General features: G+C 36.7%; 1 protein-coding gene across 3 annotated transcripts in view; it reads right to left on the bottom strand.

Annotated features, from left to right (window-relative positions):
• Positions 1 to 13,057, bottom strand: part of nr1i2 (nuclear receptor subfamily 1, group I, member 2) — a 46,733-nt gene that overhangs the window by 14,124 nt on the left and 19,552 nt on the right. For all 3 annotated transcript variants that reach the window (XM_017469633.3, XM_053680913.1, XM_017469632.3), the window contains 2 exons: positions 6,483 to 6,613; positions 6,001 to 6,170 (listed from right to left, as the gene is read on the bottom strand). In XM_017469633.3, coding sequence (XP_017325122.1) covers positions 6,001 to 6,170; positions 6,483 to 6,613 — 301 coding nt within the window. The remainder of the gene's footprint in view (positions 1 to 6,000; positions 6,171 to 6,482; positions 6,614 to 13,057) is intronic.

Raw genomic sequence — 13,057 nt, forward strand, 5'->3', positions numbered from 1 at the left:
CTGTATCTGTTTAGTGCTAAAACACTTCGTTTTCATATTTGGAAGACCTATGCCCTGGAAACTCTGGAAAATACTGAAGGGCTGATTTTTAAAAAAATAAATTAATAAAAAAAAACATGACTGACAGAAAAAGAAGTCATTTTTATTCAACTACTGAACCAGATGTGCTGTGGAACCTTCTGAATAAGCAAGCTAACAATATTTCAAAAGAATACTGTCTTTCCCATATCAAGAAACTGTTATTTACATCTGTAAATCTATCATTTATTAGATTTTCTTCAGTTCTGGGGTTTGTTATTGTGGCCCTGAGGGTGTGGTCACTACTTGTGAATGGAGGACAGAGTGTTTGTCTAATTTCATGAATTTCATGAAGCATACACAACTGTGTGTGATTAATGATGTTTTCTTTACATGCTTTGTCTGTGCAGGAAAGGATCTTTTCTGAGCAGAGAGCCACTGATGACGAGCAGAGAGACTTAATATAACAGTCTTGATGAGCTGTTAAATTATAAAAATTATATATATAAAAAAAACCATCCACGCTCTCTTTCACACCTTATTATCCTCGCTATTAATATCTATGATAAAGCTGGGGCACACTCGCAATTCCTTAAATTCCTTGAACCCTTTTATGCATGGGCAACTGTAAATGAACATAAACTTTCTAGACTATTTTTCACTCGAACTTTATTAGCTTTCTGTATAAAATAAAAACATAAATAAGAAAAAATGAAGTAAAATTAATTTTAAAAAATTATGCCAGACTCCACTGAATGCCTAAGATCTTTAAAAACTTTTTTTTTTTTTTTTTTTTGCATTATGCAACAGTCCTAAACTGTAACTTTTGTATATTTAGAAATATTTTCCCTAACACTCGACTGTGATGTTAAAAATGTTGGACACTGGAAAATTTTTTTCCCTTTTTTTTTTTTTATTTCAAGCATACTGTCTTTTTTATTCATGGACAATCCGTTTACTTTTAAATATTAGTGATAATTAGACAGAATCAAAGTACTTATATTGTGCAATTTTAAGTAAAAATCTAAAGAATCTGGATATGCATATAAATAATTTCTGCATGAAAGGGTTGAAGCAGCATTGCATAATAATGCCTGTACGAATTTCCAAGATTTCCTTTTAATAACGATGGACAATGATCATTTAAGAATGGCAAAGAACACGCACAATGCACAAACATATGAACAAGTTAGTAACTTTAAAATGTATGGAATGGTTTTTTGGAGAACCCTGGAGATGTGCCGCACTGTGCGTGAGCTTTATGGAGCATCGGCTCAATATATGAAAGCACATTTCCTTTGTTTGTATAGAAATACTGTAGAAATGTGCTTTTATTGGAAATATGTTTATATTTTGGAGTTCACTAAGGTAGTGTTGAGGTCAGGCTACTGGAGCATGTTAATGATCTTGGTCTTTGTCTCAGGAACAGACTGGTCAGACATATTTTTGCATAAGCTCACACTTAGCTAAGTAAGTATGCAAAAAAGCAAGGTTTTTTCCCCCTTTATATATATATATATATATATATATATATATATATATATATATATATATATATATATATATATAAGAATACTACACCTACTGTTCCTATTTGTAATCGTTGTTTAAGACACATCATCTGTTCAGTCTGAATAATGTATTGATATTCAGTTACACCCCTAAGATGAATACATTACTGAATTCATTTAGGAAAGTCTATTCAGTATTCAGACATCAATACTTTTTCCCCCACCACTTAATGGCTGCAGTCTATTCTGAAGTGATTATTTTCTCTGTACCTTAGTACATTTTTTTGATGGGTCCCTGTAGGGGTTAAAAGTCACAGCCATTTCCAACCAATGTCATCATCAGTATTCAAAGACCTGTCTGAATCATTCTACAGCTTTCAATAAGCACTTTCATTTACTACCTACAGTTCAGTGTATAATCAGCTTTTAAAAACCCATCTTTTCCATCTTGTTTTTACACACACCTATTAACTCTTATTCGTCTGCCTTACTGTGCCATCTCCATTTGAGTTTGCTACATACTTTCATAGCGCTCATAGCTATAAAAACATACAGTTTTTTTGTATTCTTCTTTATTGCTCTTGCTTGATTCCTCTGACTTTATGAAAATGTTATTATTATTGCATGGTTTTATGTTCTATAGTAGAGTGACCTTGGGAACCCTGAAAGGTGGTTATACCTGTTAATAAAATGCTACTACAAAGCATCGATTAGTTGTTCCCATAAAAAAAATTTTTAAAAAACAATTTAGAAATACAACCCAAATTCCGAAAAAGTTGGGACAGTATGGAAAATGCTACTAAAACAAAGAGGAGTGATTTGTAAATGTACTTTGACTTGTATTTGAAAATATATATATATATATATATATATATATATATATATATATATATATATATATATATATATATATATATATATATAAAGACAAGGTATTACATGTTTTACATAATCAACTGCATAGATTTTTGAAGGTAAATGTTTATTTTGAAATTGATGTATGCAACACATTCCAAGAAAGTTGGGACTGGGGAGATTTAGGACTAATAGCTATGTGACAAGTTGAAATAAGAAGGTGATGTGAAACAGGTGAGGCAATCATCTAATCATAGTATATATAAGAAGCCTCCAAAAACGGCCTAGTCCTTCAAGAGCAAGGATGGGTCGAGGCTCGCCAATCTGCCAACAGATGAGTCAGCAAATAATCCAACACTTTGAGAGCAACATTCCCCAAAGATAAATCGGTAGGATTTTGTGCATTTCTCCTTCTACAGTGCATAATATAATTAAAAGATTCAAGGAATCCGGTCAAATCTCTGTGTGTAAAGGGCAAGGGCGAAAACAGATTTGTTCCGACGAGTCAACATCATTTTGGACAAAACAGTCATTGTGTTCTCCGGGCCAAAGAGGAAAACGACTATTCAAGCTGTTATTAGCGTCAGGTCCAAAAGCCAGCGTGTGTCATGGTATGGGGGTGTGTCAGTGCCCATGGCATGGGTAACCAGCACATCTGTGAGGGCACCATTAATGCAGAAAGATATGTACACATTTTGGAGCAACATATGCTGCCATCCAGAGCAGGACAACGCCAAACTACATTCTGCCCGGATTACAAGCGCATGGTTGTGTAAGCAGAGAATGCGGGTGCTAGCATGACCTGACTGCAGTCCTGACCTGTCTCCAATTGAGAATGTGTGGCACATTATGAAGTGCAAAATAAGGCAATGACGGCCCCGTACAATTGAGCAGCTGAAGAAACGCATAATGGATGAATGTGAGAAAATTCTTCTTGCTAAATTTAACCAACTGGTGTCTTCAGTTCCCAAATGCTTAATAAGCGTTATTAAAAGAAAAGGTGATGTTACACAGTGGGAAACAGTTGACTGTCCCAACTTTTTTGGAGTCATTAGTTTTGAAATGAGTATACACTTTCAAAAATAAATTAAATTCACAAAGTAAAGCATCAAATACTGTCTTAATAATGTTTTTTTTTCCAGTATAGTACAGTGTGAATTGAATTTTCAAATGACTCTTTTCGTTAGTTTTTTTTTTTTGCATTCTCCATACTCTCCCAACTTTTTCAGAATTGGGTTTGTAATTCTTTTTATGTATTTCACTCTTAATAATCACATTCCAGAAGCTGCTATTTGAAATTAGTTGTACCGAAATAAAATTCAAGTTCTTTTCCACCTAAACAGACTCCAAATGTTTTGGCGAAACTAAAAACAAAACAAACAAACAAAAAAAAACAAAAAAAAAAACATGCACTTACACCTCTACTCTGCACGTTGCTTCTTCTGGAATTCAATTAATGGATCTTGTATGGTAGCATTTATTGTACTGTTCTCTGCTTGATATATCGCTTTGCTTGTGAATAAATGTAAATGTAATGTAAAGTCCTGAAGGGTTTATCCATGCAGAACAGTCTATTGGGTAATTATACAGAACAATTAAGGGTTAGGGGGCAGATTTTTTGGAAGTGCTTGAACCTGAACTCTTGAACTAGATGATTTGTAAGAAATTGCACATACCAACTCTGGTTAAACATAGCAGTATTTGTACCTGTCATAGCTTTTCACAAACAATTATAAACAATTCTCTGGATGGTTTAAAATAGTTTGAAGTCTAAAAAAAGAGATCTCTGAAGTTGTCCCTAGACAGCAATTAGATGTCTGCTTACACCTTCTCTCTTTCTCTCTTCAGACAAAAGACCCCTGTAAGCTCATGTATGTCTCCTCATCAGCTTCAGTCGCGATCTCAACACACTGTTCTCAGATCTCAAGTCAATGACGTGACAGGTTATCTTACTACAAGCATATTAGTCAGCAGAAGCTTGTGATCATAGATTTAGGGGAGGGGAGGATGACATTTAATAATAACATTACCTCAAACAAAATTAAGTCCAGAAGCTATCACACTTGACTTATGCTACAGACTACTATCCAATGAATTTTAGAGCAACCCCATAATAGGAAGTTGAGAAGCGACAAAGTACAGTCATCCAGCATACTGTACAGTCTAGCAGCTTGTTTTGAGCAGTTTTTAAACTGTTCTCGTTATGTCCAGTTGTTTGACAGGTTGCAACGAAATTTCAAGCATACCTTCACCTCACTACACAACCACAAACCACACAAAAGATCTGAAAACAGCCAAAACAATTTGAAAAGGGAAATAAATTTCCTTCTTTTTCTCAGCCTTTACACAGGAAAGAAGGTCATGCGGGCACCATAAAACCCATTTCCTTCTAAGAGAAATAGAAATTGAATAGATATTATTCTGATTATTTGCTACAAAACAAGATGTTGGTGGCCACATAGTATTTTTCTCTTTCAACTAACCCGATTTAGTGTACAAATTTATTGTACTGTTAAATGTCCTGTCTGTTGCTCCTCCACCACTAAAAATGTAGAGTGAGCATGTGATTCCTGCCCCAGTAAGCCTCTATAAGCATTTGTTGCAGTTCCCATTTTCAACCACTAGGTGCAATAATTCGATTAAAATCAATTTCATTAGTATAGCGCTTTTAACAATGGACATTGTCACAAAGCAGCTTTACAGAAATATATAAATACCAGATATACATTTTAAATTGATAAATTTATCCCTAATAAATTTAGGGACTGCGTGACACCAGATAGTGCGGCTATAAATAATTCCCTTCAATAACTGTGTACTACATGGTTAAACAGTGCAATTGTGTAACCAGGTAATTCGTTCTAGTTTTTACTTGTAGTCTTTTGTTGAAGTTATCGACTGTTTACTGACGTAAAACTATTCATGGCAATTGCAGTGCTAAAGCTATCATACCAAGCCATAATTGCGATACTGATGATAACCTAGCAAAAAAATAATAACGCTATATAGGGTAAATGGGGCAGTGTACAGTAATGTACAGTATAATTATAGAGATGTACAGTTTACTTTTGCTATAGTATCATGTCTAAGTATGTTTGCAGACCAGTATACAAATGTATTTCTGATATAATAGTTTAAATACTTGGAGAAAAGTACACTAGTGCAATCTTTATATGTTAGAATTTGTAATTACACTTGAAAAGAAGTATGCTAGGTGCCATACAAGATATCAAAGAGAGACCTTTAAGCGATTTACCTTTGGGTCTGTTTTCCGAACATAAAAGTTCAGTAACTTAAAAACAAGTATAAATACCGTAATGTCTACTTTAATTGCATGTTTATCAAAACAAGATAAGTGAATAAAATGGATGTTTTGGATCGTTTGGATGAAACATTTTCCTTTTTTTTTAAAGCTCTAATGGTCCAATAATTAAATATAATAATAATTTGCCTAATGTGCCTGATTTTTCAACTTTGAAATGATATTCATTAAAAAATAATTTGTGCCAATTATAAGAGCGTCTGTATTTTTTTTTAAATACATAAATCTGTCCCTGATTATAAAAAGAAAAAGAAAAAAGAGGAGTATGAAAGAGCATGAGAGCAAAATGCTGACCCGAAACTGGCTGAAGTCAGAGAAGGTCATGTCAAATGTTTTTGTGTGAGCCATGAGCAGCTCATGAATGATGGCTTCTTGTTCTTGTGTGAGCACAGCTGGTTCCTCGGCCATTCTTTTCCTCCGAATGAGCATTCTCCGTTTCTGCACAGCCTCATCGGACATGATCACTGACACAGACACACGCACACACACGCGCCCACAAACACACGTGCACACACACACACACACAAGCGCATGACCATCTCCAGCAATGGTAACAATGTTGTCCTTCAAACAGTTAGACCTGCCTTTTAAACACTGTGCTTAGGAAAAACATAGAGACAGAGCTCAATGGTTAAAAAAGAGGCTATTTCACACAGGGCTCACATAGTGTGTGTGGGTGTGTGGGAGAGAATGCAAGGACATGTACTAAGGACAGGCTATAAATAAAGAGAAAATTCAGGGAATAAATTCAGATGTAAGAAAGGAATTACACTCACATTCCTTCAGCATGCCAATTGAGAGGCATTTCTGTAGTCGGCAGGACTGGCACTGACGTCGGTTACTCTTGGTTATGATACATTTGTTCTGGAACGCACAGTGGAAATTAGGAGTAGCCTTCATGGCCCGTCTGTAACAGAGCAACATACAGAGAGGAAAGAACTAGTGGAAATACTACAGAGTGTGAAGTGTAAAGACCATGAAAGCAATTAACACAGCAGACAGTAGTAATAACATCACAGACTGAAAACCACAGCCTATATACACTACAGCCTGTAAACACTACAGAGAGTCAACACTATGGGGAATGAACACTACAGACTACAAAACCGGCATACTGTGAACACTACAGTCTATAAACACTACAGAGAGTGAACACTGCAGTCTATAAACACTGCAGTCTATAAACACTACAGAGAGTGAACACTGCAGTCTATAAACACTACAGAGAGTGAACACTGCAGTCTATAAACACTGCAGTCTATAAACACTACAGAGAGTGAACACTGCAGTCTATAAACACTGCAGAGAGTGAACACTGCAGTCTATAAACACTACAGAGAGTGAACACTGCAGTCTATAAACACTACAGTCTATAAACACTGCAGTCTATAAACACTACAGAGAGTGAACACTGCAGTCTATAAACACTACAGAGAGTGAACACTGCAGTCTATAAACACTACAGAGAGTGAACACTGCAGTCTATAAACACTACAGTCTATAAACACTGCAGTCTATAAACACTACAGAGAGTGAACACTGCAGTCTATAAACACTACAGTCTATAAACACTGCAGTCTATAAACACTACAGAGAGTGAACACTGCAGTCTATAAACACTACAGAGAGTGAACACTGCAGTCTATAAACACTGCAGTCTATAAACACTACAGAGAGTGAACACTGCAGTCTATAAACACTACAGAGAGTGAACACTGCAGTCTATAAACACTACAGAGAGTGAACACTGCAGTCTATAAACACTACAGTCTATAAACACTGCAGTCTATAAACACTACAGTCTATAAACACTGCAGTCTATAAACACTACAGAGAGTGAACACTGCAGTCTATAAACACTACAGAGAGTGAACACTGCAGTCTATAAACACTGCAGAGAGTGAACACTGCAGTCTATAAACACTGCAGAGAGTGAACACTGCAGTCTATAAACACTACAGTCTATAAACACTACAGAGAGTGAACACTGCAGTCTATAAACACTACAGAGAGTGAACACTGCAGTCTATAAACACTGCAGTCTATAAACACTACAGAGAGTGAACACTGCAGTCTATAAACACTACAGAGAGTGAACACTGCAGTCTATAAACACTACAGTCTATAAACACTACAGATAGTGAATACTACAGTCTATAAACACTAGCCTATAAACACTACAGTCTATAAAAAGTACAGAGTGAACACTGCAGTCTATAAACACTACAGTCTATAAACACTACAGTCTATAAACACTGCAGTCTATAAACACTACAGTCTATAAACACTGCAGTCTATAAACACTGCAGAGAGTGAACACTGCAGTCTATAAACACTACAGTCTATAAACACTTCAGTCTATAAACTACAGTCTATAAACACTACAGAGAGTGAACACTGCAGTCTATAAACACTACAGTCTATAAACACTACAGTCTATAAACACTACAGATAGTGAATACTACAGTCTATAAACACTAGCCTATAAACACTACAGTCTATAAAAAGTACAGAGTGAACACTGCAGTCTATAAACACTACAGTCTATAAACACTGCAGTCTATAAACACTGCAGTCTATAAACACTACAGTCTATAAACACTGCAGTCTATAAACACTACAGAGAGTGAACACTGCAGTCTATAAACACTAGTCTATAAACACTACAGTCTATAAAAAGTACAGAGTGAACACTGCAGTCTATAAACACTACAGTCTATAAACACTGCAGTCTATAAACACTACAGAGAGTGAACACTGCAGTCTATAAACACTAGTCTATAAACAATACAGTCTATAAAAAGTACAGAGTGAACACTACAGTCTATAAACACTGCAGTCTATAAACACTGCAGAGAGTGAACACTGCAGTCTATAAACACTAGTCTATAAACAATACAGTCTATAAAAAGTACAGAGTGAACACTGCAGTCTATAAACACTACAGTCTATAAACACTGCAGTCTATAAACACTACAGAGAGTGAACACTGCAGTCTATAAACACTGCAGAGAGTGAACACTACAGTCTATAAACACTAGTCTATAAACAATACAGTCTATAAAAAGTACAGAGTGAACACTGCAGTCTATAAACACTACAGTCTATAAACACTACAGATAGTGAACACTACAGTCTATAAACACTACAGATAGTGAACTCTACAGACTATAAACGCAGTAACACTTTAGAATATGGATCCGTCATTAATGATTAACTACACAGGAAGAAATTAATAATGCAATATTTACTTTCTAGTAACTCAGTTAAACAAATCAGTTAAAACCGTAGAATACACTGGTTCATGGGTTCACGTTGAGATCAACACCCCATAGTGGCAACCATCGGAGTTTCGAAACTGTTGTATCTTTGTATTATACTACAACTTGGAAAAATAAAGTAGACGCTCAGAGGTAAAGTTAACTCGTGTATTAACCAGAGCAAGAGAGAGAAACATATCAATGCGCATGACTAATTACCAATCAGAAATCAATGCTAAGGGGAGTGATTCCACTTAAAGAAACAGATCCACTCTATACACTACAGAAACGTTGCTGAAATCACGTGATTTGCCCAATTTGATGCGCGCTCTGAACCACTGATACGAGAAAAAAAAAAAGATTCTTAAAGGTTTCAAGCTTCATAAAGCAGTGTTTTAGTAGTGGAAATCACTACAGTACAACATAAACTAGAATGTTTGCACTCCAACTAGGTAAATGATGCACTGGAATTAATAAAGTATTTGAATGAAACATAAACTGAGCCTGAGTCTGAATATGTAGTGATTACTGAAAGGCAAATATGTAAACCATTGAGCGAACAGAAACAAACTAAACTAAAGATTACGCGTTTTTCCCCCAGTTATGATGAATAAATATCATGTGCAATCAAACACTGAAGTCATTGTAAGCTTTTGAATTTTTTGTAAGGTAATTCCTTCTTAAGAAGGATTTGGTAACACTTGAGTCATTATTAGAGAGTTATCATGATCTTCACTTTAGAATACTGTCACTTAGGTCATTATTAGTGGACTACCATGTTTCTTACAATGGTTTTTAATGAAAAGCTAATCCTAAAGTATAGAATCTTCTAACCATGAGGTAGAAGACTTACATAGAACCATATACTTCTGTGAGGTACATTAAATAAATAAATCACTTTATAGGTTACAATCTGTCTGGCATTTGGAGCATGGCTGATGACTTGAAATGTTCCAGTAATCTCCCTGACTCTCTAGTGTTTCAGTGAGAAGTGTGGACCTAAGCTGTCTTCTCTTTATTTAAGTATTAATAATAATGTGGAAAAATTATGATAAATAACGGTGAAGTTCAAAGGCATGACTGAAAATTGGCCACAGAGTGCTAGAGGACTGGAGGGAGCGTGGTGCAGTGTGGGGTGTGATAAGGCGATTTGAGGTAAGTGGATGCTGGTCCATTTCTCTCTTTGTAGGCAAGCATCTGTGTTTTATATCTGATGCGGTCAGCTACAGGAAGCCAGTCGAGGGAGCGTAGCAATGTGGTGGTGTGGGAGAACTTAGGAAGGTTGAAAACAAGTCGAGCAACTTCATTCTGGATCAGTTGCAGAGGTCGAATGGCTCCCAGAGGCAGACCTGCCTGGAGCGAGTTGCAGTAATCCAGTCTCGAAATGACAAGAGACTGGACCAACACCTGAGTGGCCTGTATGGATAGAAATAGACGAATCCTTCTGATGTAAAGGATAAATCAACATGAGCGTGTCAGATTAGCAATTTGAGTGGAAAAGGACAGTTGATTGTCCATGTTTATCCCAAGGTTGTGTGCAGTAACTGAAGTTCTCTGGGAGGCATGAAAGAAATAGTAGTTAATGATTATCTAATAGTGAATTTCCACATTCATCTGTGCACTATTACTTACTAATTCATGAATCAGAGTTGCTAGTTAGTTAATAGTAGTTACTAGAATGTTAATATTGCGTTATTCATTTCTTCCTGTGTAGTTAATCATTAATGATGGATCCGTATTCTAAAGTATTACCATAAACACTACAGAGAGAGAAAACTACAGACCATTAACACTATAGAGTGAACACTACCTACCATAAAAACCAACATACTGTGAAGACCACAGACTATAAACACCACAAAGAAGGAACACTACAAATTATAAACCGACATATACTGAACACCACAGACTATAAAAACTACAGAGGGTGAACACTACATAACTTACATATACATAAGAAACAGACTGTGAACAGACTGCAGACAGTTAACACTACAGGCTGTGAACACGCTTTATGCCTATTTAGCTTGTGGCTAGTTATGCTGTTATAGCTATTCTTGCCAGGAGTACCAGCTTACACTCTGAACACAATGTACAGCACAAGATCCATCCATATTCTGTACCACTTATCCTATACAGGGTCATAGGGAGCCTGGAGCCTATACCAGGGGACTCAGACCATACGGCGGGAGACAACTTAGATGGTGTCATCGCAGGGCACAATCGTGCACACACACTCGCGACAATTTAGAAATGCCAGTCAGCCTACAAGGCATGTCCTTGGACTGGGCGAGGAAACTGGAGTACCTGGAGGAAACCCCGAAAGAGAACATGCAAACTGCACAGGGTGGAGGCTGGAATCAAACCCCCAACCCCTGAGGTGCGAGGCAAATGTGCTAACCACTAAGCCACCATGCAAGTAGTCGTTATCTAGTTGGGATGGATGGATGGGTTGGTGGGTGTGTGAGTTGTTAAAAGCATTCCCATGAAATAAAAAGGTCAGGAATTTAATAAGCGCTTTCTCTATTTTTTCTCTGCGGAAGCTTCACTGTATTTTATGACTAATGTACACTTACAGACCATTTTGTGTTTCTCTCTGTGAGGTCTAATGATGGATCGAACACTGTGAACACATTCACAATTTCCTACAAGCATCACACAAAAATGACAGCCCTGTGCTGTAGTGGTGTTATTCTTGTACTCAGGGTAACATATTGAGAACTCTGGGTACAAATGTGGCAGACAAATCCAAATCGTGAAACACAAAAAACAGGCAATAGATGAGGTGAATGGCAAATGGGCATTAACTAGACTAAATAAGAATCGGACAACGAGGGTGAGAACGAGATGAAAACTATGTCACGTAGACGAGGAACAAAGGCTTGGTACAATGGTAACACGCACGCACTACTTCGCCCTGAACATAGACACACGAGGGGTTTAAATACCAAACGTAATCAAGGGTGAACACAAAACAGCTGAGACTAATGAAGACACATAAGGAAAACAACCAATGACAATACAGGGGCGGAGACAGTCCATAAACCATAACAAAAAACACATCAAAAGTAAATAAAGTCAAGGTCACTGACAAACCAAGAAGTGTGTGCCTGTGCTCCAGCACTTTGCGCGAGGGGGAATCGTGACAAAGGCAAATTATTCAAGACCTGCTAAAGATGTGCACAGTTAGATGTCCCCATTTCCTCCCCCACACAAATCACACTTCTATGACTATAACTAGACCAAATCACTCCGTCATGGCATGTGAGATAATAACACCTTTCATATGCTGCACTGTACTCCAGCACACGGCATCTGAAACGAGCCAAGGACGACGCAGACCCAAATGCAAATGTCCTTAACTTGTACCAGATGAAAAACATGGAACATAGCCATATACTATATGTGGCAATTTTTATAAATCATGTGTATTTGCCAAATTCATTTTGATCCCACAAAATGGAAGGCAAAAAATAAATACAAACAAACAAATAGGTCTGCAATCTAATGTCCTTTTGTTTCACTTCAAATTCAATATGCTGGACTGCAGAAAATGAAAAAATAAAAAACAAAAAAAGAGCTTACCTGCTTAATTGTACCTAGATTATATCATATATGCAAATTGTTGCTAGGAAGGATTTTAATTTCAATCTGAACGCCTATAATACAACAACACAGTACAACAATGCAAAGCAATGCTGTTTACATATGAACCGTTCCCCAATCTGTTATCCTGTAAGTACCTATAAACTGCTGTTAAAACATAGTTGCTTCCCAACAGCAGGAAGCAATTACTGCCTGTATGGGGAAGCACTTATCCAATTTTGCCTAAAGAGTTGGATACAGGTGAACGTTAAACAAGCTGCTATTCAGCATTACAAGCATTGTGAACCTCTGAACAACAGATGGACTTGGAGACTGTCAGTTGGAGACTGAATGAGGGAGACTCAGACATTGATTAAGACATTAGAATAAACACTAGACACTCACATACTGTATACGTACACAATTCATGCACATACTCCTAAATAAACATGCCTGACCGTAGGTATGAGGTTCTTTTTGTGGACTTCTGTGTTTGGTTTACACCA

Source organism: Ictalurus punctatus, chromosome 6, assembly GCF_001660625.3.
Source record: "Ictalurus punctatus breed USDA103 chromosome 6, Coco_2.0, whole genome shotgun sequence".
NCBI classification, from domain to species: domain Eukaryota; kingdom Metazoa; phylum Chordata; class Actinopteri; order Siluriformes; family Ictaluridae; genus Ictalurus; species Ictalurus punctatus.